The sequence below is a fragment of the Helicoverpa armigera genome, chromosome 18 (genome assembly GCF_030705265.1).
Source record: "Helicoverpa armigera isolate CAAS_96S chromosome 18, ASM3070526v1, whole genome shotgun sequence".
NCBI classification, from domain to species: Eukaryota; Metazoa; Arthropoda; class Insecta; order Lepidoptera; family Noctuidae; genus Helicoverpa; species Helicoverpa armigera.
The window spans coordinates 1,509,710-1,535,442 of record NC_087137.1 but is presented as its reverse complement, the minus strand read 5'-3'; the positions used below and the strand labels follow the sequence as shown (position 1 = coordinate 1,535,442).

The 25,733-nt window shown below is 36.0% G+C and overlaps 3 protein-coding genes across 4 annotated transcripts in view; 2 read left to right on the top strand and 1 right to left on the bottom strand.

Moving 5' to 3' along the window:
- Positions 1–25,733, top strand: part of LOC110373175 (myeloid leukemia factor) — a 238,890-nt gene that overhangs the window by 89,004 nt on the left and 124,153 nt on the right. The gene's annotated exons all lie outside the window — the stretch shown is intronic.
- Positions 512–13,489, bottom strand: LOC110373228 (outer mitochondrial transmembrane helix translocase). 2 transcript variants are annotated; one of them, XM_021330426.3, is made up of 8 exons: positions 13,153–13,489; positions 10,024–10,132; positions 8,066–8,210; positions 7,460–7,627; positions 6,887–7,015; positions 6,251–6,390; positions 5,595–5,729; positions 512–5,253 (listed from the first exon to the last, which is right to left on the bottom strand). In XM_021330426.3, exons 1-8 carry the CDS (start codon positions 13,323–13,325, stop codon positions 5,089–5,091), a joined length of 1,164 nt encoding a protein of 387 aa, XP_021186101.3. In that variant the 5' UTR covers positions 13,326–13,489; the 3' UTR covers positions 512–5,088. The 2 variants fall into 2 exon arrangements, with proteins under 2 accessions (XP_021186101.3, XP_021186102.3); XM_021330427.3 differs by having other exon boundaries at positions 10,024–10,120.
- Positions 14,957–22,423, top strand: LOC110373226 (nucleolar MIF4G domain-containing protein 1 homolog). The gene is made up of 13 exons (XM_064039293.1): positions 14,957–15,271; positions 15,452–15,680; positions 16,025–16,417; positions 16,643–16,953; positions 17,067–17,157; positions 17,442–17,654; positions 18,131–18,252; positions 19,421–19,617; positions 19,947–20,122; positions 20,570–20,754; positions 21,017–21,181; positions 21,627–21,758; positions 22,097–22,423. The coding sequence occupies exons 1-13, from the start codon at positions 15,077–15,079 to the stop codon at positions 22,391–22,393; spliced, it is 2,706 nt and encodes a 901-aa protein (XP_063895363.1). The 5' UTR covers positions 14,957–15,076; the 3' UTR covers positions 22,394–22,423.

Genomic DNA, 25,733 nt, shown 5'->3' with positions numbered 1-25,733 from the left:
ATTTGTCACATCATATTACTTAGGCACTAAACCTTCGAGCGTGTATCCATCACGCTGATTCTAGATCGCAATAATCCAGGTAGGTACAGAATGAAGTTTTTGCAAGAAACAGCTACTTAGTGCTGGTAGTATACCTAATCATTGGTTATCATAGTTGGCCTCAAAAAATATTTGATAGTCCATTAGAATAACTACGTACCGTCTATAAGTCTTCCAGCGTCCGGCTCTCACACCAGAATCTTCTAAAATAATTCATAACCTTTTTTATTTTTGTTTTTCAGATGTATTATCGATGATGACCACAAGGCATCACCACATCCAAAGAATACTCAAATATTTTTTAGAAATATAGTATTTGTATGTATTTAGAAATAGGTGCAGTGCGCTAAGAAAAATATTGACAGACTGTTTGTCGTATAAATTAAGCAAAATTTTTTTATGACCAAATATCTTCTTTACAACAAGAGAGTAAGAGAGGTAATTATTGTAAAAATGTTGAAATAAAACAAACTTTTCCATTTAATTTATTGCTTTTATTTACACAATAAATATATTTTCAAGTAACTAAGTCTTCCTTGGCAATAAAATCAACGAAGCTGTTTAGCGCAAAAATAACATCAAAAAAAGTTAAAAAGTACATTGTTAAGACCGCGTGATATCTGACATTCTTTCAAGCAGTGACCACAAATGTTCTGACGTCGTCTGACTTTTAAAATAGTGACAAGAGGATATATTACCACACATACAGCGAAGTGATAAATAATAAACCCTATTATTCTTCCATTTTGGTTTCATACATTTCGTACAATTGAAGTTCATTCACTTTAACATGGTACCCAAAGAGTCAGAACCATAGAGATATATTTGTGGTCTTACAAGATTATCAGAAACGGTCAGAAATCATTGTTTTATAATAAATCACGCAGTCAAACCGCGTTAACAAATATGTAGTAACAATATACAATACGAAACAAAATGTATGATCAAAACTAATCAAAAGAAAAACAAAAAAATCTGCTATTAACGGACACAAGGAAACTTATTTCTGTATAACCAAAAATAACTTACTATCCATCACTGTTTAATTCATTAAACGTAGCTTTATATTGCTTTATTTTTGTGCAAAATCTAAAAAACTTTGAAATCGTTATTTTGTAACTTGTTTACAGTTATTGATGAGCCGAGATATTCTTCTCTAAACCTAGACTTATTGAAGATTTCAAGCTTCATCACAGACTATATCAGTTACAAAATCACGACTGTTCCAACAATACAATATACTAAGCATTATTATCGACAACACAACGTACAAAAAATCAACAATTTATCGACACAGCCCGAGCCTAACCTTGCGCAAAACGCACTTAGAAAAAAATAACTACCAACTACCTATTATAAAAAGCCGAATAAAATGCACACAGTTTTGGGCAAAGCCGGGTTTACAATGACAATACTTGTTTTTACTTCGGCGAAACCTTTTTGGTTTATTTGTAGAACCCGGCACATCCCGTTCACATTACATCTAACACATCCATGCTTAGTTTTGATGCCAATAGATATATCGATATGTTAGGACAGGATCGATTGCACATCTCTATACACTCAATGATAAAAATCATCAATCTCTTTCATTCTGATATTAAACTGTCCTTTAATTAAGAGTTGATAAAAAAACGTAAATGAATCTTTTTGTCATAATATCTATCAGCATCGCCTAAATCGAGAAGCTTATCTACATTTTCAACAATCAATAAATATATTTTAACTCCATCTGTCAATTGAACAAAGTATAATTTTAGAATATATCTAGTAATAAGACTTTCCAGTTGCCATTTTGTCTTTCTTCGCCGGCAAAGTAGACATAAATATATTATTTTATTCCCAATTCAAGATAGGAGGCGAGATAGCTCGATCTCTTTCTAAACCAATTTTAATAATAAAAATAGATGATTTTCGTTTTGGTTTCTCATAGTTTGTAGGTCGTCATATCATAGTATAATGAGGTACAGCGTGACTATGTCACGGTTGCCGGCGGCATTGGCATTGTGCGGCAACTTGCCGCACAATGGTGCAGTTGTCGCGTCGATTTGCACGTCATTTACGCAAAGAGGTCGTAACGGGTTATTTCAACTCCACCGCCTCTGACATCTGTCACTCGAAAGTTAAAGAAACACAAGACTAATCGATTATATCGCACTTTCTTTTGCAAGTAGAACTAAATTAAGTGATCAGAACATTTCGCTCCATCTTCCATCAACAATTTAATACCGTCTTGCCGTGATATAATAGTCTTTGCCGCGGTATCGATAATTTGAATACATCTCTAGTAAAAATATTTTTATTGAGTAAATATTTATTATTATGATTTAGTAGGACGAAAGGCTATGGGGTGAAAGTCTTCCGTATGAAACAACTTAGTGATATTCAGTGTTTCATATCGCACCCCTGTGCATCTACATAACAAGCGTTTTAATATTATGTCCATAGATCTGTTTCTCTCGCACTCACTACGTCGAATACCGACACAATTGCTCCCATTCGTACCCACTTTTCACAATATCAATGTCCAAACTCAAAACTGTATCTAATTTGGAACTTTATATCTTACGTGAACAGGAGAACAGAAAGTAAGAAATTATGAGTGAAAAAGAAAATAGTGTAGAATTAAATAGTTACAAATGTGTACAACTTGCTGAGCGATTATCGATTTTAAGGTCAAGAAGTTAAGTTCCAAATTCAGAACAACATACGTCTTACGCTTCGTTCACACTCAGTTTCCAATTTCCCGAACACACCCAAACACCATAATTATAAGTCACAGAACATTGTTTTAAACTATAACTAACTACTATATTACAACAAACCATTTGTATTTGTTTAAAAGGACATTTTTTCTACCTTATTATTATTATATTTTTTTTACATAAGATCTTCATATAAATAGGCCTTCGTACAGGAACCAATGTCCTTAAAACAAATACAAAACGTTTTGGTCTAAAACCAACTTTAAACTAAACGAATAGGGTTGATTATCGACTGTTATAAACACTCGAATATATACAACGAAATAATTTACAATATCAATGGTAACGGAATTCAATACAATAGTAATTCAGTAAACTAAATGGAGTGGGGAGATCTTATAGTGCAAGCATTAAGGTTTATTTTCAATTGAAAAGCCACTCACTCAAAATGACGATAAATTGTAACATCGATCGACCCTATGATTGGTGTTGAATAAAAGTTATAGTAATAGATGGCATTCACAGCAACTTGAAACAATTTTATTTATATATTAATATTTTGAGACCGTTTAGATTTCGCGAATAATTTAGCAAGTCATGAGATTGTGATATTTTTACAGAAATAGATAAAATAGAATATAGACATTGATATAATATAGATGACATTACATAACGTAAATAGCAGACGAAATAATAAATATCATGCTGGATATAGATTTTTTTAATAATACCACACACGACACACACCACTTCATACAATACATAAACATAATGTAATATATTTAATATAGCCAATATTCACCCTTATCCCAAATTACTCAGGATAAGCGCAAATAGTAAATATATATGTTATAATATACTTAATATTCATGAAATTACATACTATAGAAAAGAGATAAAAGACAATGGAATCATGCAATGATGAAAAATACCAATATTAACTTTAAAAAAGTCATTTAAAAATATCACATTTCAATACGTATAGCATACGAGATGCTTTTAGTGGTCTCACGTAGTAATATCTGCCACTCCAATTAGTTAATCATTACCAATCTTATTTAAGACTAGATTCGGCCTAGGTAGACCCATACACCCAGGCAGATCTCATCTAAATACAAATTTTACAGTCTAGCGAACTTCGAGTCAATTGATTTTAGAACGAATTGTCGTTACTATAGAGACGGAATTCGAATATCGATTCTTCGTCTCTGTAGCTTAAGATGGTAAGTGTATGTTCCTGCGCACCTTATTTCATTGGTATTAAAAATAATAGTAGCTGTGTTATTTGTGAGTAAATTTTAAGCACTTTGGTTTGATATAAAACTATGGTTAAACTATTGTAGTAACGAAAGGAGTCTTCTAGCCTCACTTTTTCATTTTTGGCTCCATCTTTTAATGTTCCTTTCAATAAAACCTCTTTCTTTATTTATTCAACAAATGCAACAAAATGTCAACATTTTTGTCTAACTATTAGCGAGTCAACATCTAATCTTGCAGCATCTATGGTCAATCTGCGTTTTTGTAAGTATCAGTGCGGTTATCAATTAATGTTTCAATTAATTTCACTAGCTACGTATTTTCGACTGTCCTAGAACCTTCCAGTACGCTTGGGAACATTATTTAGTGATAGCACTAACCATGAGTACATACAACATAACACTAATGTAAACGGGCTTATTATGCAAAACCGCTCGTGAAAACTTCATAAAATATACCAAAATGACATGAAAATACCCATAAAAGTGTCGCGCAAGATTTCATTTTGAAGCCCTTCGGATATGAGCTACACAATAAACAGTTGTAAATAAACATTTGAAAAAGTTTCAATGAAGATATCATAAGATCAAATTGGCGGTCACTAAATTAATTAGGGAAAAAAATGAAATTACCCCCCTTAATAGCCAAGCAAAGGCAGGTAAACACTACTTATTTCACCGCTAAAAACCGCTATCTTCGGCAATCTATTCCAATTTTATCATAGATAAATCGCGATGTGATTTTTATCTTAGGTCTCTTGTACTTGCTACACCGATGTCGTTAGTTCTTTAGTGCTATCATTAAATAATGAACCAAAAACTTCTAACTCGAGATCTTAGTCCAAAACATACTAAAATATACCGAAAAATGATTCAAAGAAAGACGAAGATTTGACAGATTTGTATAGGTTGACCTGCTGGCTTCTGTACGTTATTTTATTTCATTTCAAAGGGGCCGTTACCTTGTAATCCTTCTTCAAACAAATTTTTCAGTACATTTACTAAAGTTTTGATCTAAAACCTCGTGCTAGAATACATACAACAACAATTCCTACCTATAAAGGATCGATATAGATCGCGTAGTTCCGCTAGTCCAGTTCTATCCGCATAGATGGCGCGAGTGTGCCGCACTGTATCTTGGACTCCTTGAGCTTGCTGAGTGACAGGCGCAGATCCTCCATTGTGATAGGACGCACAGCATCCACGTACTCTTCGTCAGAATCTGATCCTGACTTGCCGGTCTTGGGTTTTGTCTGAAATTAGAATATTTGGGGAATCATTAATGGACAGACATTAGAACACGGAGAAAAAAAAATACATAAATATAATACGGAGCAAGAAAAGGTCGGGCGCCTTCCTCTAGGTCAAATACATACGGGAAACATGACCAAAACGATCAGTTACGAGTGAACAAACAAGGCCTTCGGGTTCTTTAAGACATCTATCGATAAAACAATGGGCGGGATCCAAGGACGGTAGGCGACGCTACTTTCTTAGGAGATTTTCGATCATGGCATCTCCGCTCGTCATTTTGTTTTCCGTGCATTGGGAAGATACACTGATACTCCCCATACATAATACAAATTATGGTTACCTCGTTATTCATCTCTCTGACCATCTCATCTCTGGCTAGATCTCGTACTCGGTACACAGCGGCCTGACGACACAACTCGTGCAGGTCAGACCCCGAGAATCCTTCCGTCGAACTCGCTAGCCTCTTGTAGTCAATCTGTTAAAAGAATATAGTATATTTGTAAAAAAAATGTTTTTGTAGTGTTTAATGTAAAAAGATATTAAGGGTGTATTGATGGAGTCTCGATACGACAGTTATGTAATGATTATGAAAAGCAATACTGCTGTTCCATGGTAGCTCTCGATGAAATTCTCGAAAATTTCTTCAGAGAGCTCAGAAGTGTAAGTGGTAAGTGGCTTTTTGTCTGAAAAGTTGAGCTGGTAGTATTTGATCACCTAAATGTCTATGGGATAGATCGAAAGAGTTCCCGCAGCTCTCACACATGTTAAGGCTCCAGAAGGAACAAAGGGTGCCTTTACCTAACGTTTTAAGGCCTTACTACAACAACTTAAACATCTGTTGAACACTTGTTCAAAAAAAGTGTGGCTGCGGAACGGACCTTATTTCAGCGTCATAATCAGTATTTTTTTAGACAAGTGTTCAACAGATGTTTAAAAGTTTTTGTGGTACGATGGTTAGTATTTTAGTATTTCTATGTGTTACATAAGTCGACTTACATCCTCCGCGACGGGCTCTGAGCGCAGTATGAGCTGCAGGATGCGCTCGCGCTGCGTCTCGCTGGGCATGGGCACGTGGAACGTGGCCGGCATGCGACGCTGTATCGCCTTGTCTAGGTCTTGGGGACGATTTGTTGCTCCTGCAAACGAGAATATTAAGTTATATTAGGTGAATCAGCGGGGAGAGTCAAGGAGACATTCTTGCTAACTCTCTTCTTCACAGGCGGATATGTATACGCAAAAGGCAACTTGCGTTATAAGTGCTACCGTAACGGAGGCAAGCAGGTAATAGATTGAAGATCATAGCACTCGCAGTGCACGGCTTCATGTAGAATGGCGGTCTTGTCCGAGAAAGGTTCACACAGCTTGATCGCAAAAGTCATGTATAGCAGCAGTTCTCGTGACCCCTCATGATATGAAGTATGGAGTTGGACCAGACGGCAGTTTTTAGTGGAAGCAAGTCGCACATAACGACCTCGTTTTTCGCACTTCTGGTATATGCATTTTCTTCGTTTTATATAGAAAGTTCTAGAGGGACAAAACTGTGCTTATACCTAATACATTTTTTTCAATTTGTTCAGAAAACATGTGTTTATAAAATAAAACAAATAGCTACAAACTATTTAATGAACTCACCCATAATAATAACAGTGCAGGTGGGTTCAGTGATGAGTCCGTCCCACAGCGACATGAACTGCGTCTTCATCATGGCGGTCGCCTCGTGGTCGTGCTGCGTGCGCGTGCGCAGGAACGACTCGATCTCGTCTGAGAAGCGGGGACACAACGAGGTGAATAATAAATATTGGTAAAATTTAAACCCCTTTCCCCACAAGAAGACGCGCTAATTAATGATTTTCCAGGACAGGAAAACAACTTAACCAATCTCGGCAACTGCGCAGAAATACTCTTTACATTTTAAAGGCCTCCTCTAAAACAGATAAGGATTGAGCCTCAATCACCACGCTTGCTCAATGCGAGTTATTGATCTCGATCTCTGACTTTATAGTCCAGGTTTCCTCGAGATGTTTTTGTGTCCAAGACATACTTAGAACGTACATAGGTATAAACTTAGAAAAGATACGTTGGTACTTGCTTGAACTGGAATCGAACCCACACCCTCGTACTTGAAAGGTGCTTTATAGCCTCGAACTCTTTCTATGTCTTCTTGAAATAACTCCACAATAACCAGCTCTTCCTCTACCAACTCACCTATAAACACAATGCAGGGCTGCAACTTCACAGCCAGACTGAAGACAGCAGCGGCCAGCTTCTGCGTCTCTCCGTACCACTTGTCCGTCAGGAGAGACACGTCCAGGTTGATGAAGCTCATGTTCGCCTCCTTGGCTGTGGCCTTCGCTATCAGGGTTTTACCGCAACCTGGTGGAAAAAGACTTATTTTAGTTGTGGTGTTCTAAGTTTATTGAGTAGGTTCCATCAGTGCACATTCGAAAATAGCTTAGTGCCTTATAGCTTGCCTCGATAAATGGGCTATCCAAAAATTGCTCAAATAACTCCAGTCAGCAATAGTAAACCAGATAGATCAGCGCGGTCAGACGGAAAAACGGACAGCGAAGTTTTAGTAATAGGGTCCCATTTTCCCCTTTGCGAAAGAAAACCTAAAAAACGGCGTGGGCTAAATATATAGACATCGAATCGCCATTAGATGGACGGACAATCAGGCCAAGGTCACTGGGAAGCGGTGGATACAGGTAACTGAAGATCGAGCGCAGTTGCCATGGGGGAGGCCTCTGTCCAGCAGTGACAGTTCACGACTGGAACAAAGAAATAGCCCTTACATTTTCATGATTTACGTACCGGGGGGTCCATGCAGCAGAACACCTTTGGGTGGCTGCGTGAGCCGACTGTCAGCGAACAGCTCCCTCTTCTGTATCGGCAGGATGACGGTCTCCCGCAACTCCTGGATGAGGTGGTCCAAACCCGCTATGTCCTTCCAGTTCACCTGAAAACAGACAAACCTTTTAAACGGTAGAACTTACTGTTTGGAGAATAAGAGTTCTTCACGATGTCACCTGATTGGACCAAAATCTTCATAAGCTGGTGTATTTTAAATTTCTTGAAGAAGAAAATATTTCGAAATTCTTGATTATTAATTTTTAAAATATCCCTTCATTTCAAAATTAAAGTTAATATTTTTTTTTTGCTGAAATTGACGACTGATCACGGCGAAGTTCTGAGCCTAAATGCGCAGTTCCCAGGGACGGAATCGAGATAAATCTGGTATTGCGTAGGACGAAATTCTCATGAACTGAATCGATAGTAAATAGGAAGGTTTGTAGCGCAGGCGTGCAGTGGGGAGGGATGCATCGCGACTGCGTGGCGACCTACTGCAGATTCTATCGAAATAATTCAAGGATATGTAACCTTGTAAATATTACTACTACTAATTTATTCTCGCAGCGTTTTATAAGGCGTAAGCCACTTCTAATATGAATATGAAAATAATGTACAGATTACTTCAATTAAAAAAATTAAAGTGAAACTAGGAACAATATTAATTTAAAGAATGATTAAGAAAGGAGCGAGTATGATGAGTGACAGGGAGGAACCGAAGCGGAAAACATATTGCGCCGATCCTAAATGAAATTTGGAACAGGGCGTGAAGAAGTCACTTTAATATACGCTTGTGAATCTTAGCCAATTAATAACATTACATTTAAGTACCGGAAATACCAACACTTTTATGATAGAAAAAAACTGCGTGCCATTGACAAAAAAATCATAGTTACAGAAAACTGTGGTCTCATTTTTTTTTTAATGTAAATGGCGTGATAACCGCTCACTTCTCATTTTGATTTATTGCGCTGGACAAAGCACATATTGTTAAGTTTTGACCTCGAAAGAGGTACAGTTTAAACGTTATAACTTCTACATATAATTTTGCCATTTTTTGTTGGTCTCACCTTCCTATCTACTACAATTTAGTACGTGTAAATAAATCTATTTTAGTAAATAGTAAAAGTAGGGTTGTTGTTTTTTTGTTGGTCATTTGCACTATCTATTTCTTTACCTATCAAAATTTTGTTAGTGAAAATTAATTAGTGGCACATTTATTGAAAAGCACGACCTTTGGTAGAGGTACTAAGAATGCTACTCAGCAGACAAACAAATATTTTACCATTACATTTAAGTTTTATTTGAATATAAAACTTCAATCTTGTATTTAAATTAACAATGCACAAATTCTGTAATTCTCTATCTATGTCATCAGAGCTCAGAACAATAAGCTATTCATTCACATGGAACAAAATGAATTCACACTCATTAAAATAATATTAAATACCATGCAAACTTCCAACCTTAGATATGTTATTTAATTTAACTTAAATATGTTTTTTATAGTACCCATTTTGGAATTTATCATCATGGAACATAGTGTTAGTCATCATAACATCTGAAGTAATGTATGAAATGTATTTTATTATTTATTTCAAACCATTATTAAATGATGTCAATTTATAAATCTCAATATGAAGAAAACCTTGAGCAAAATTATGTGTAGATGTATTTTTTTAGCTTTTACATGACCATATCAAACAATTCTGGTCTAGTCTTGTGTGACAAGGTATAACTTTTTAGGGTTAGTTGATATTTGGGCTATACATTGTAATTCTGAAATAAGTATGTGCAAACCGTGTGTTCTGTACACAGTCAATTTTACCTTGGAGACCATATCACTCCTATTATTGGTGAAACGTCATGCAACATTAAAACTCCAAACATCAATTAAACAAAAAATATTAGCCAATACTCACACTAATCTCATCAGGCACGACCAACTGCGAGGCGATGATCATCTCATGGTCCGTCAACTTGTCCAGCGCGATGGAGTGCTTGCTGCCCAGCCCGGCTCTGCAAGACATCCTTAACACATGCACGGTCTATACAGTGGCTGTTCTTTGTAAACACAGAGTTTAGACGTTACACATGCAACTAGAAGCCGGATTTTGTAAAGAGTTAACTGCAGATGTGTGAAATATATAAATGATAGAATATTGAAAAATTAATGGTAATTATGAATTTATTTAAAGCAACTTCAAAAAACAGTGGTTTGTCTTACTACTGTACATAAGAGTGCAATTTGCAAATGTTTTTCTGTGTATTGAAATTACATAAGATGGAATTTAGCTACTGAATAATATGCTTCTACAGCCTTGGCCAAAAGTATTGAGCACCTTACAAATTTCGCTAGATCACGGTAATTATGGGAGAAACCCGAATCTATCGTTGAAGTATTATTTTATCGGTTATCTACAAAGATTTTAAAACAATGACTTATGCCGCAGCTGACAATAAAACACCTGGGTGCAAAGAAATGTGTCTTTTACAATTTTTGAATTTATTTTTTAGTTTGCTACCATCGCTCGTTGTGACAACATCCAGTGATGTGGTGCGCCTTTGGTATTTTATTTCAAAGTTTTAAGTGTTATAGTTGCGATATGCCAAAACGAAACGAACTTTCTTTAGAATAACGAGTGCAGATACAGCTTTTGCATGAGCAAGGGAAATCACAAGTAGAGATTTCCAAAACTGTGAAATGTTCGCGGGGATCAGTGCATTATGCTATTCAGTGATTCTCTGATACCGGATCACATCAAAATAGACCGAAAACCGGGCGCAAACGCATCACCATAGGCCGTCAAGATCGTCAGTTACTCAGAGAGTCATTAAGAAATAGGGAAAAAAACATCTTCAGAGCTTGCTGCTGAGTTTTCAGAACAAATGAAGAAAACAATTTCTGCTCGAACTACTCGTAGAAGGCTTCCGGAAGCTGGTCTGAAAGGCTGTAAAGCTAGGAAGAAGCCATGGCTCTCCGAGAGCAACAAAAAGCTCGGTACAAATGAGCCTTACAACACCGAACTTTCACCGCTGAAGATTGGTCAAATGTTGTGAGGTCAGACGAATCAAACTTTGAGGTGAGTTAGTCAATTTAATGCCCTCACAAAATAATATAAAATGATTTAAATTCTAAACGCATAGAGGAAGTTCTTTTAATTTCCGGAACTCAATATTTTTCTCTTTATTGCAGATTTTTGGTACACCTGGTGTGACCCTTGTGCGTCGCCGGGTGGGCGAAGAATTTAGGCCAGAGTGTGTGGTCCCAACCGTAAAACACGGCGGCGGCAGTATAATGGACTGGGGTTGCATGACCGATTCTGGAGTTGGCGAATTGTTTGTGTGTGAGGGCCGCATGGACTCTTCTAAGTGCATAAATGTGCTAGAAACTGCGTTGCTGCCTTCATTCACGAAACTTTTCGGTGACACGAACATGGATATTGATAAATTCCAGCAGGATAACGCGCCTTGCCACAAATCTGCCCGCACTATGACATGGTTTCGGGAAAATAGCATAGAGCTTCTTGACTGGCCTGCCCAGTCGCCAGATCTGAACCCCATAGAACATTTATGGGGTTTATTAAAGCGTCAAGTTAGGCGCCACACAATTAACAACAGAGAAGAATTGAAACGCTACCTGCGCCTAGAATGGAACGCGATTACTGCTGAAGACTGTAAAAATCTTGTTAGCTGTTTACCAAAAAGAATTTCTGCTGTAATGAAGGCAAAGGGTGGACCCACAAAATATTAATTTTCAATTAATAAATAGTAAATTACAAATAAAAAAAAAAGTTTTGTTTTATTTCTATTTGATACTCCGCATAAAACTGAAAGATGTCATGGGTGCTCAATACTTTTGGCCAAGGCTGTATAATTAATTGTTAAGTAACAGAAGGTTTCAGAATGCAATAATTACAGAACTACCTTTTCAGACTATAAAAAAAATAACTATATAAATATTTTTGATGGTAAAATAGGTACACAAATTAAACCATGCGCTTTTAAGTATGTGTATGCTGTCATGATCATTATTTTTATGGTATATCATGAATTCACAAAACTAAATTACTAAAAAAAAACATTCAACATTCTGTTAGCACAGCATCTGCAATTAACGGTAAAAGCCTTGTTTTAATTAAAACAGCCACATGTAGACAATCATGAATTGCAATGGTAATTATAGTCAATATAATATGAAATTTGTGTCTGTGTGAGTGCCACACACTTCTAACTGAGTGATTAAAAGTCTAGTATAGTAGATGCTATTAGATTGTAGACACAAAATTCATGTCTTTACAATCAAATAAAAACATGATAAATAAAGAGGTAATTATTTTTGCAGTCACAGTTTAGTTATACCAAAAAATTATAGTTAGTTTTAGGTATTTAAATCTGTTTCCCTGTATTTTTTGTAAATAATGATATCAATTGTGTCTTCCAGTTTCAGAATAATCTCATACTCATTTTAGGTTTTTAGAGAGAGTACATTAAAATAGCAATGTTTTTTTAATGTTTCATATTTCAACATTATTTGGACTATCTCCAATATTTTATGGTGTTGTTATTCTAATAATAACACAAAGGAAATTCATGTGAATACTTCTAATAACTGTATGATTTTGCTCATTAACCACCTAAAAAAGGAGGTTCTATGTTTACATTGGTAAAAGAGTCAGTTAGAAGGGAATACAAACACAGTTGCAACTTGCAACTGAAGTTTGGGTAATTCCCCTAACTTTGTGTTTCAAGTTGGTGTACATAACAAATAGTGATGGGGATAAAAGTGATAATGTCATAGACAAATCATAATTTACATTAATTATGATGAGCCTGCTTATCATTTCTTCTGTCACTACATAAAAAAGTAGTAAACTAGAATTTTTAGGTTAGACATGAACCAAAGTTAAATGATGGTAAGATTCAAAGACTAATTGCATGATAACTTCACAAGTGCACAATACGCATTCTTAGTGGATTCTAATAGCAAATTATTAAAAAACGCGTTAAAAATTGTATGTTATGACGTAAAACAATCGATCGATACTTACTTGCGTAACTGTTCACGAGCTCGCTCCTCCGCCTTCTTCCGACTCTTGGATGTTGGGTCTATCTGGTTCACGAGCCATTTTATTGAAAAATAAGTCACCGCGGACACAAAAGCAACGCGTATAGCCATTTGGAACACATCGTTCCGCGTAAACGCTGACCCTTCCACCATCATGCCGTCGGGGAAATAAGTAACTTATCACAAATAGACAACGGTAAAGACGTTCAAAACCGAGTGCTCTTCGAATTAATATTAATTTTGGAATTTCTTCACAAATATGTAGCAGCCGTCATGCTTTTGTGAATTTTCATCATAGACAATTTTGTCAATTTTATAAACTACACGTTCCGTTTTATCCGATAAACCCTTCCATAAGCGAATAAAAAAATATGTACACAAAGTCAGAAATATATAACTTATATGATATTTAGACAATAATTCTAAGATAATTTTGATACAAAGCAATGCAATAAACCGGAAGATGAAATAAGAAAAAGTAACTATTACTAAACAATACTTCGTGAAATGAAACGAACAGAATCCCTTCAATCGTTCCGAAATTAATTTTACACGTTATTTAAATCAAAACAATAGAAATTGTAATCGCTCACTGCATATCCAAACTAATATTATAAATGCGAAAGTAACTCTGTCTGTCTGTCTGTCTGTCTGTCTGTCTGTCTGTCTGTCTGTCTTTCTGTCTGTCTTTTCTTCACGCCTAAACTACTGAACCGATTTGTGTGAAATTTGGTACAGACATAGTTTGAAACTTGAGAAAGGACATAGGATAGTTTTATTACAAAAAAAATAAAATTATTCCGGACATATAGCGCCATCTATTGGTCAAATCAAAAATCTGCTGGTAGTCACTATTCCACGCGAACGAAGTTGCGGCACAGATTATATAATAGTTACTACGTAACAGATAGATCACTCCATACAAAAAAGTCCATACCTACTGTTATAAGCACCTACAAGTTCCCAAACTACCTACAAATTCATAGCTGCGTTAGAAAATGAACCTTAAAAGCTCGAGCGCTTGATTGTTATTCCAATGCGATAGCGCACAGTTCAGTGACCGCGACCGTGCCGACAGCGAGCGTAGGGTTGCCTCTTACAATTAAATAGGGAAACAAAGTTACGCTTATTTGTAACTGACTTTCCAATTTTATCCAGAACTCGGTAATCATTGCATGTATAACTACGTATAAGGTATAAGTATCTATAATTTAAGTATCTAAAGTAAGTCGCTTATTTTTAAAATGACAAAGAAGATAAGTATTTTTACTTTAAAAAATATAGAAACCTATGTAAGTATATTCATACATAGGTATAAAATATTTCTAAATAGTTCCTACCTACACAAATCAAAATAGTTCTTCAGTTTATTAAATAATTTTAAAAACCTAATAAAAAATAAACAATGACTGACCTGTCTACATCTATAGGTAAACGGAAAAACGAAAGCTTTATATTTTTCATGCAACCAAGCACAGTACATAACTGGCCAGAGGTCGACATCTCCACTAATAAAAATAATAAACATAATACGCGCGCGTCGCGAGCGGCTGTCGAAAGCCCTGTGCCGCGTGGGGCTACCGGTAACCCAGCGAGCGGTAGGCATTTATCGCGCGCAAGTACATCGAGTGACAGAGGCCTGGTTGCGGGCAAAAGCTAGTAATAAATATAAATTAACAAGCAAATCCTGTCCAAAAATAACGTATAGCAAGAGACACGCGACGCGTATAATTGGTACAATTTCAGAACGCTTAAATGGCGCTCTGTTTCACGCAGGAACATAAGATTCCTCTTATCTCTGTCATAAAATCGTGGAAAACACAACATAACCTCAAATAATCAGGTTATGTTATTAAAGTTTCTGATTTCATAGAAATTAAATAAAAACCAAGCATCTAAGAAGTAAAATGAAGAAAAGTAAACCCAAACCTAAGTTTGAAAACACGCGGAAAGTGTTACGGAAACAAAAAAGACAGCAGAAGAAAGTTCATCGTCAGGAACATTATCTGAAGAAGAATGTTGAGAGACAGCAGCCAGTTTATACAGCCGGCAGGTTTGTTAAACGACCTGCGGAATCTCCAGAACCTGCCGTCGAAGTTAAGGTACCACAAACATTTGTAATTTTTGCATTAGGGTAAGAAACACCAGGTATAAGGGCTGTTTTCCACACCTCCTTTAGTTGTAGAAGACAGATTTACAGTGTTAATATAAAGTTTTATATATTAATGTAATTATTCCAATAAATTTCTATGTATAATCTGTAAACAATAAAAATATTTCAGAAGAAGAAAAAACCAAAACTAGAAACACCATTAGATATCTTAAACAAAGAACGACAAAAGGAGAAAAAAGTAGAACATCAACTCAAAAACCAAATTGAGGAACAGAGAAGAAAGATGTTATTACAAGCAAATGAGGAAGAAGATAAGATTATCAAGAAACTGGAGAAACAACTGGGACTCAATAAAACTAAGAATAAGAATAATTTCTTTGCAGATGATGGACTTGATTGTATCCTTTTTTTTTAAGTTATTAATGAAATATGTGTAGGCATAGGTAAAAAGTAGTTTTTTTCAACAAAAACCTATATTCTATGATTTATGTAATTGGCTTGTAAGCAGTGTAAGTCGATTAGTTAAATAAATGCTAGGTGTTTGTTGCACCGCTTTTTGCCAGCCAGCACAAACACGTACATAAAAAGGATGGACATGTGCAAGAACAGGTGTATTTGGCACTATGTCACAGAGCCAAGCTTCTTATTCTTCACTACAAAATTCTTCACTTTATTTTTGGCATTTAAGCTCTACATATAATGTATTAAAAGTTTTAATATCCTTAACAAACTAAAAACCCAGATCTACTAGAAATATGTGACAAATCAACAACAGAACAGATAGTTGCAGCTGAGAAGCATCTTGCTGAAGTTGAAGGTGACTCCGATTTCGAGGAAGACTTAGCTACAGTCACTGGTAAAGATATCAAAGATAAAAAGAAAGCTAAAGGCAAAGATAAAGGAAAAACAACAGCTAACAATGAAAGTGATGAAGAAAATGATTCTGATGATGAATTCGGTTCAGATATTGATGATGAAATGATGGGTAGTGATGAAGATTTAGGTGATGAAAATAGTGAAGCTGATAAAGATGGTGATTTGAGTGGTGATGAAGACATGACTGACGGTGATAGTGAAATAAGTGAAGGTGATGATGATAATGATAGTGAAGGTCTTTCTGATGATGCACCTGAGGGTAAGTCCTTTTATATTCTTATTTTTTAAACATATAATAAAAAAATCTGGTTCATGTGAAAATATCTCAACCATGTGAAACAATGCAAAATCATTTTCTTTTTCATTTTCTTATAGATATTTATTTACTTTTCAATTCTAATAAAAATTTTGAAGTTCAGAGTTCTTAGCCCATAATTAAAAATCTGTATGATTGCCCATTAAAAATTCATTAAATATGTTACAGAAAAACCAACAAAATCACAAAAAGCAAATAATAAACAGAAAACAAAAGAAGAAATTAAGAAACCTAGCAAAGCAGATACAAAGGCTACACCAAAATCTAATAAAAAAGAGAAAATCATTTCTGAAGAGGATCTATGCAAAGTTTTTAGTGATGATGAAATCTCACACCTGTCTGGTGATGATGATGATGATGATTTAGAAGGTGATGAATTTGGTGAAGGTGATGAACCTGTTGTGGAGAAAAAAGAGAAACCTGATGTCTGGGAAGATATTTATGGAAGAAAGAGGGATAAAGAAGGGAACATTATAAAGGTAAGTGCTATGATTTTGAGATTAGTAGTTACTAAATGATGCTTGATTAACTCATTATTAGCTGGTGACAAGTAAATGGCCCATTTGTTTATAGATATTTTTTTTTTTTGCAGGAAGAAAAAGGAGTATACATTCCACCACATCTTAGAAACAAAGACTCAAGTTCTGACAAACAGTTACAGCAATTAAAAAGGCAAATCAAAAGTAAGTATTTCAGTTTATCAGAATGGAATACATAATATTCCTTACCAAACATAACATCGGAGGTTTTAGTTTATCCCTCTGCTAGCATTCCAGCCTATTTCCCCCGGGGGAGTACTTCCTGCATCCAGATAAAAAGTAGCCCATATGCTATTCTAGTATATGAGCTAAATTACTGCCAAGTTTCATCAAATTCTATACAATCTTTCCTATTTAAACATTAGTAAGATTAATCTCTTGTACTTCATCAGACCAAACTCAACTATACCTTTTTCCTATAATTTCAGGCATCCTTAACAAATTAGCGGGCACAAATCTCCACTGGGCTTGCACCTCCATAGAGAATCTATACCAGAGCAACAGCAGGAACTCAGTGAACACAGCACTAACTCAGCTGTGGTTGGACGCTACCGTCTCACCGGCGAGCACTCCTGATAGGATGGTGGCTGAACATGCAGCTTTGGTGTCTGTGTTACATGCTAATGTGGGATCTGAAATTGGTAAGTTGTAAGAATGAGTTGCCCGGGTAACTGGGTTGGGGAGGTCAGATGGGTAGTCGCTCCTTGTTGAGTACTGGTACTCGGCCGCATCCGGTTAGACTGGGACCGACCGTAACACGGTTGAGAAAAGGCTCGGAAGATGATGATAACCAATTAGGCCCGTTTTCAACTACCTGGTTTCTGATAAAGTGTCAGTTAGTTATTTGAAAGTTAATGCTACCTGCTAATAAGAGCTGCTTATAGTTTCTGTCAGATATTGCTATCCGAGACCTGTAAAACCAAAAGTTATAGTCTATCTGTTAGATAAGTTCCTGTTAGGCTATCAGAAACTTTATCAGTTACTGGTGAATCTGTTCATTCATGAATTTAGACTTACAGAATAAGAAAAGATAACTGAGATGCCATATGATATTATTCTCCACTTTTCAAGATCTAGTTAATAAGTAGTTATTATTTAATGTAACATTACTTTATAGGTGCTCATTTTCTGCAAGAACTATCGAAGAGGTTTGATGACTTGATGCAGACTGCGCAGCCGGTTGGCGACAAGACACTCGACAACTTAGTATCGTGTCTAGCTCATTTGTATAGTTTTAAGGTAGTATTACTTTGTTAATATCTTTTTTCTTTAGAATGATTTCTTTTTTGGGCGGAATAAATGACATCTTTATTTTCATACACTCGTTGTACTCTCTCTCTCTTTCTTCTTCTAACTTTAATATTAGGGGTTAAAGTATGAAATTGCCGTTTTATTCTAGTAGGTTTTTGAATTGCCATAGAGTCTTCATGGTTTGAGGTTTTCGAATGGAACTTTTTTCACGTGGTTTCTGTGATGTTCTTCTTTTAAAAAATGTGAAACATTTGATTATCGATGTTCAATTGTTTTTGTTATTCAACTTAAACAAGAAAGATGGATACTGCGAAAATTTGAGTAATTTTTGAATATGAGTTCCGACGCGGAAGTAAACGGCAGAAACAGCCCGCAATATCAATGCTGCATTTGAAGAGGTGTCTGCTAAAGAACGCGCCGTGCGATTTTGGATTAAACGCTTTCGTGGTGGAAACTTCGACTTGAAGAACGAGCCATGAGAAAGACCGCCTGACAGGTGATTAACGAGAAATTAAGAGAGACGGTGAACGCCGATCCTAGTCAAACTACCCAGATACCCAGCCGAACACCGAATAATGTTGAAAAAATTAGCAGTAAAACAGCCACGACTCATGAATCGACCTTCACCGCTATTGCTCCATGACAACGCGAGGCCTCATACAGCAAAATAAACCGTTTTAACTCTTCAGGAACTGCAGTTGGAAACTATTCGTCTTCCTCCATATTCGCCAGACCTTGCTCTAACGGACGACCATTTTTTTTTGTGATTTGGACAATTATCTACGTCACAAGAAGTTTCTTCCCAGGAGGCAGAACAAAATTCTTTCACACTGTTTGTGCAGTCTAGATCCTCAGAGTTCTATCGTAAAGGCATAAATGACCTTCTTATTAGATGACCGCAATGTATAGATAATAATGGCAACTATTTTGATTAAATAAGTTTGTTAAAAATTTTAAAAAAATACAATTTAGGTTTTCAGTACAAATCGGCAATTTCATACTTTAACCCCTATTATATACTTTATTGACGTTGACTTGTCAATGACTACTTGCAACTTATAAGTACAACTTTCCTTAGGTAGGTATATTCGTAGGTTCCATTTATCTCTATACGATTCCCCTCAAGTTTTAATACCAATATTGTATTCTTTTTCAGATCTACCACGCATCACTTCTCTACGACATTCTAACCCGTCTCCTGGACACGATATCGGAGAAGAACATAGAGTGTGTTCTAGTAGCGTTGCGCAGTGTGGGCGGGGTGTTGCGCAAGGAGGAACCGTTAGCGCTGAAGAACTTCATACACGACACGCAGGCCAAGGTTAGCAAGTTAAGCGATTCTTCTGCAGCGGGGTAAGTGGCATTTGATATACTAGCTTCTGCCGGCGGTTTCACCCACTTTTTGGGAGACATAATTTACCCTACCCGGAGCCAATGGTAGGTACTTATCCTGTGTGGTCTTATTCTGTTGTGTAAGCTATATTTTTAGCGTAGCGGTAAATTGATAGATAGAAGAACCGATCGCTCAAGAACTTTGATAATTTTTGTTGCTTTGTAGCCAAATTGATTCTTTATGGAATGGTACTCTCTATAGAACATAATAAAAATATACTTCTAGCAGAATACACCGTAAAAAGGACTTGTAATTTTTATTCATTCATTTTTTTTTTTATCTTTCGCAGATCACGTATAAAGTTCTTACTGGAAGTTCTCTTGGCAGTTAAAAACAACAATTTGACAAAGATCCCTAACTACGAGCCGACTTACTGCGAACATCTCAAGAAGATGACGCGAACTATCGTCCGGAAGGGCAACTATATCACGCCGCTTAATATCCGGCTTGAGGATCTGTTGAAAGGTAGGACTTAGATTAACAAATTTTATATTCTTACTTAAAAATATAACTGGCTTCCGTCAGCGGTTCCACTCTCTTCATGAGTGAATAACAACCCGCACCCGTATAAAAAGCAGCCCATATTACTTATTAAGTTAATCTGATGCATAATCTGCCAAGTTACATCAAAATCCGTTGAGCAGTTTTTGCATAAAGCAGTATGCATGAAAATTTAAGCATTTAACTATTATAGTAGGATAAACGCTTAAGTAACTATTTATCTATTCGGGTCTCACACCTAATCCATTGATGAAACATAACAAAGCATCAGAAAGAACATAGGGAACTTTTTATTTGGCTGCGGTTAGTAGTAGCTTTGGGGCGGGTTTAAAAACTAGTTATTATAATTCACCGTAAATACACTGCAGCTTTTTATAAAACTACACTTTCTAAAAAAACACTTCTCCTCAGCCGACGAACGCGGCAAGTGGTGGGTAGTAGGTTCAGCATGGGAAGGCAACATGTCCCGTCCTGAAGAGAAGCCGGCCAGCACCGTGCTGCCCAGCACCGACCAGAAGCTTCTAGAACTTGCTAGGAAGCAGAGGATGAATACTGATGTGCGCAGGAGCATATTCTGCGTTATTATGGCTGCTGAGGTGGGTGTTTGGAATATTATTTGGTGAAATCTGTGTCATAAATTATGACGTATCAAAAGGGGCCTTAAATGTTTTTTTTAAATCTCAATATCAACTTTTTCTTGAAATATAACGTAAAGAGGATTTGTAGTACAGAACCAATTATAGAATTCCACCATTTATTTTTTTCCACCATGTACTTTACTCTTGTGCCTTAACACAAGAGTATTTTCACCTCAAATACCACTTTTAATTTTTTATTTACCATTTATTTATTTTTCAGGACTACATGGACGCGTTTGAGAAACTCCAGCACTTAGGACTCAAAGGACAACAAGAGAGGGAGATAGTACATGTTCTACTAGCTTGCTGTTTACAAGAGAAAACTTACAACCCGTACTATGCGGTGTTGGGGCAGAAGCTGTGCGATACTGATCGTAGATACCAGGTGAGGAAGGTTTAAATTGCAATGACAGATTTCTCTGATAGGTAGTGGAAGAAAATTTTGTGTTCTAGGTTTATTTTTGTTTTTTTTTTGGACTTTAAATGACTTGAATTGCTAATACCTGTTTGTGTAAGCATGACGCTAATTCACTTTGTAACAGGAAAATAATCCGATGGTTATAATATAAACAAGCTTATAAAAGTGTGCTAAAAATTAATCTCACTATCGGCCGGTTTTACTCTGTATATAGGTAAGTACAACTTCCCAAAGGATTCAAACCTCAAATAAATGTTTTTTAAATAAATTACTAGGAACTTTCAATCGATCAAAAGCAATAGTTATTCAATCATCAAAGCAGAAAAATTCAATTGATTGTTTAATTTTTGCGCTCTGCTTTCGCAGCTCTTTCTCTCCCCTTCCAACTAATTCCCCTTTATTATTCCATCAGCTATCAATCCAGTTCTCCGTGTGGGATAAGATAAAGGAGCTGGACAGCACACCGAAGCAGTGCGTCACCAACTTGGCGCAGTTCCTCACACATCTCATTATGGAGAAGGGTTTGCCTTTGTCTGTGTTGAAGGTATCTATTATTTTTGTATTAAAGTGGCGATAAATTATAATTAAGTATATGCAAAGATTGAAGTAACTTATTAACGTAACAAAGTTTAGATCATGTTCTTAAAGTTCCAGCACGGTTTTGCAACTGTTCCCTTATGTTATTAAATAAAGTATGTCATAATTATCGTTAATTATAGTAACAATAGATTTATCATGCCAGTGTCCCGCGTCAGTAAGTATTTTGGACTTAACACTGATTTAAGCCAAAACCATTGACGTTTCCGAAGTTATTTTTCTGACTATCATATTAAATGAACTGGAATTTTCTTCACAATTATTACACATTTGTTTCTCCCCCAGGTAATTCAATTCTCCGAACTGAACAAACACTCAGTGCGGTTCATGCGACAGATACTTCTCGCAATCATCATGAACGCCGACTTCCAATCCTCACTGGAAGTCTTCCACCGCATTTCGAAGCCGCCCAAACTACACATGTTCAGGGAAAGTATAAGACTGTTCATACAACACTTTCTGATCAAGAACGCGGGGAAGAAGAGTGAAGTTCTCTCTGAAGAAGAAATGGTGACTTTGAAAGAAAGGGCACAGGAGGTCGATAAGATATTGACTTTACATGAATCGAAGCTTAAGTTTTGAATACAAGAATATACATATTTTTATATTGTTTGGTGTTGTTTTATTTATTATCTTTTTAGCGCGTTTTACTCGTGTAACATGTCTCTCTTAAGTATATTATTTTATGTCTAGAGCAGCACCTATCATCACAAAATTTGAATATCTGTAAACACACAGTTTCTCAATATTTTAAAAACATCTTAAGTATAGGTAGTTACATAATACATACTATGTGTACGGTGCACACCCCATTAAGTTAAATAATAAGGTTTAAATATCCAAATGGATTGGATAGGTATAAGTAAATACCTAGATATAAACCCAGACCAGACAAAACCACTGCTCTTCTCATACCTACACACAGATTTACTCAGTAACAAAGTACTCAGAGTAAATACCAGCGTTGAGAAGAATAATAATAAGATAGGTGCGCACCGCGGATTGCAATGGGTATTACCATATCGAGGAAACTGATACAACTTACGCAGTCATGTATGGGAATCTCGTGACACGTGTAATGATAATTCTTTTATTGGCACAGGAATATCATGACAGTGATAAAAAATGTATACGCGGACGAATTGAAAACCTCCTTTTTTTGGAATCCGGTTAAAGGTGTTTCAGGGGGTTTGAGATTTTGGGACTCCTTCATATTTTTATTAGATAACATTGAACACACTTAGGACGTCGCAGACACCCATACGTAGATATTATAATTCCTAAGGCAATTAATTACTTTTCTACAACAAATGCTTTGAGCTCAAGTTATTATCCTTGTCATTTAAGTTAAAATGATTGTTATAAATTATCAATTAATGCTTACCCATAGATAACATAAAAGATCGTGTTAAGATTTGACACTATAGGAAATATTAATTAATTCCTGTTCCACAGCGATAGACATTCGTTTGACTGTTTTTTGTAAAGTGGTTCATATTACGAGAGATAGCGGAAATATGTAGGTAAGTCTAGAGATAGCGGAGAGCTACTAATTTATGGTAGAACGTTAAGTAAAAATACAGCCGAAAAATATTAGAGGTAGGTACATAACTACCTAAGTAGGTAAAGTTAAAATTTTACATAAAAAAATTCCCAAGTGTATAAAAATAAAATGTAAAGTCAAGTAGATAACATCTATGTGTTATTTAATGCATCGTATGATTTTTCGATACTAGCTTGAGATAAAAAGATTAAAAACCCCAATTTATTATTTTACTATGTGAAAGTGCCTTACTGTTGCCTGCCTATCTTAACGTTAATGACGATAAAAGTATACTAATTGTACCTAACTAGTAAAACACAGGTATCACAAACTTATCTCTGTTTGAAATGGTGTGACAAAAAATGATTAAGAAAAAGGTCAATTCTACGCTTTGTCGAGATCTTGTGGAAACAAACTAGTTTAACTTATACTCACATAATTCACCACCATATACGTACCTGGGTCGCTGGTCGCTCATAACTTGATAGTCACTGACCACAGGCCACTGCCATGAATATTCACACCAATAGCAACTAACTTTTTAGGTCTTTATTAGGAAACATAAATTAATTGAATACCTACTTAATATAACAGTAGATGATATCCTACTATTCATTTTGTTATCTCAATAGTTTTTTTTGTGTGTTAGAATATTTCACAAATTAATTTATTGGTGTCTATTCTTGCCGGGAATGTTTAATTCAGTAATGCGTGTCTGCAATTAATTTATGATAGGCGATACGCGATCATAAGGGGGGATTAGATATCCCGCTACTGCTTTATGACAATTTTTTAAACGCTTTTTTACAAAAAAACTTGAAAACTATGCGCAAAAATATTATTGATCACTAATTGGTATTTAGAAAAAATAATGAACCAAAAGAATCACAGTGCCTATAATTACTTTCCTTTACCTATCCTATCCTATCTATATCTCTAGGTTTTAGAAATCGTTGATAAGACTGTTTTGGGGAGTTATGGACTCAAGTTTCCGTCAAGTTATTCTAACATCTAGACTAAAACACCATAGCATTATGCAGATAACTGCGCACATCGTGTCATTGTCAACTATGATAGGCCCGGCTGCGTTTGTGTACCCACTGGCGCTTATCTGTCTGTGGTGGCCAGGGCTGATAACGTGATAGCATTGCAGATTATAGGGATAAAGCTTCTATGTGCTGGGATTGTGTATGTTGCCAGCTCAAGGTGGTACTCACAAGAATGCAGGCTTGATTATAGTGTAAGGTCTGATAATAATACTAAAAAAACATAGGATTATTTCACTATATTTATGAAATTACTAACGGAACTCAGCAAGAGGTGTCTAAGGCGGGACCATAGCGTAGCGGAGAAGTTTTTATACAACCTATAGAATTTCGATATTCAGAGATCTTGTCTCTACGTCCACAGTTGCATCCCTGAGTTGAGGAATCCTATTGATTGTTTAAAAACTTCTTTACTTTGGGGGAGTTTGGACACAACGTCAACTCAACTTGGAAATCAATTTTGCTCGGAAGAAGAAAGCTACCCTTTCATTGAAACTACAGTTTTATTCCCGGCATCGTGTTCTCCTTGATCATGCTTAGTAAACGAAAATGTTCTATACCTACACACAACAAAGTATATAAGTATGTAGGTATATAAAGGGATTATGTGGTTGTTAACACTCGGAGAAAGTCCACGAGGTAGATATGATATCTTCGATACGGTGAAATGTGCAGATACGGATACGGCTGTCAAGTGAAATGCTTGATAAAATACTGAAAATAATCGCGGTATGTTCTAGATTAAATATATTGCACCAAGTATAGGAAACTGTACCTCCCAATGAGAAGCCTGACTGACAACGTGTGCTCTGAAAATAATTGTTGTCATAAGTTGTATGTTATCTAGACAAAGTGTAAGACTGGCAAGCTCTCGTCTTGTCCTGAAATTGTTGCGAAATTCTCTGATTTAACAATGTTTTTCTCTGAAGTGGTCTAGTTCCAGTGAAAGACTTCTTCACTTCAGTCAAGCCCTGATGCTCTATTCTTTAATGAAATTCAGATAATTGGTGATTTATCACTACTAATTACATACCTACTCGACTCGTGCTTCGGTCCTCAGACGTACCATTTCTAAGGTACTTGTAGATAGCTTTCGATACTATCTACCGTTGAATTTGAAACTGATGTACTTACCCATTATCTACTAGAAACTTGATCACGTCTAGACTAAACACGCTTCTAATGCGACTTTATGTAAATTAAGAACCTATGGGTACACATTGTAGGTATATATACCTAATTGTAGTAGGTAACATCGGAATGGGATACCCAGACACTGCTCGTTTGCACCTTTACCCCTATCACATTAAAAAACGGCCATTCTGAACTAGGT

Bases quoted from the DNA above. Each gene is read 5' to 3' on its own strand.
- LOC110373228 (XM_021330426.3), bottom strand. From the start codon at position 13,325: ATGATGGTGGAAGGGTCAGCGTTTACGCGGAACGATGTGTTCCAAATG. The intron at 10,133-13,152 runs GTAAGTATCGAT...GCATGTGTTAAG, and splicing joins GCTCGTGAACAGTTACGCAA to GATGTCTTGCAGAGCCGGGC. The intron at 7,628-8,065 runs GTACGTAAATCA...TTTTTCCACCAG, and splicing joins TCTGCTGCATGGACCCCCCG to GTTGCGGTAAAACCCTGATA.
- LOC110373226 (XM_064039293.1), top strand. From the start codon at position 15,077: ATGAAGAAAAGTAAACCCAAACCTAAGTTTGAAAACACGCGGAAAGTG. The intron at 16,954-17,066 runs GTAAGTGCTATG...TTTTTTTTGCAG, and splicing joins AAGAAGGGAACATTATAAAG to GAAGAAAAAGGAGTATACAT. The intron at 21,759-22,096 runs GTATCTATTATT...TTTCTCCCCCAG, and splicing joins TGCCTTTGTCTGTGTTGAAG to GTAATTCAATTCTCCGAACT.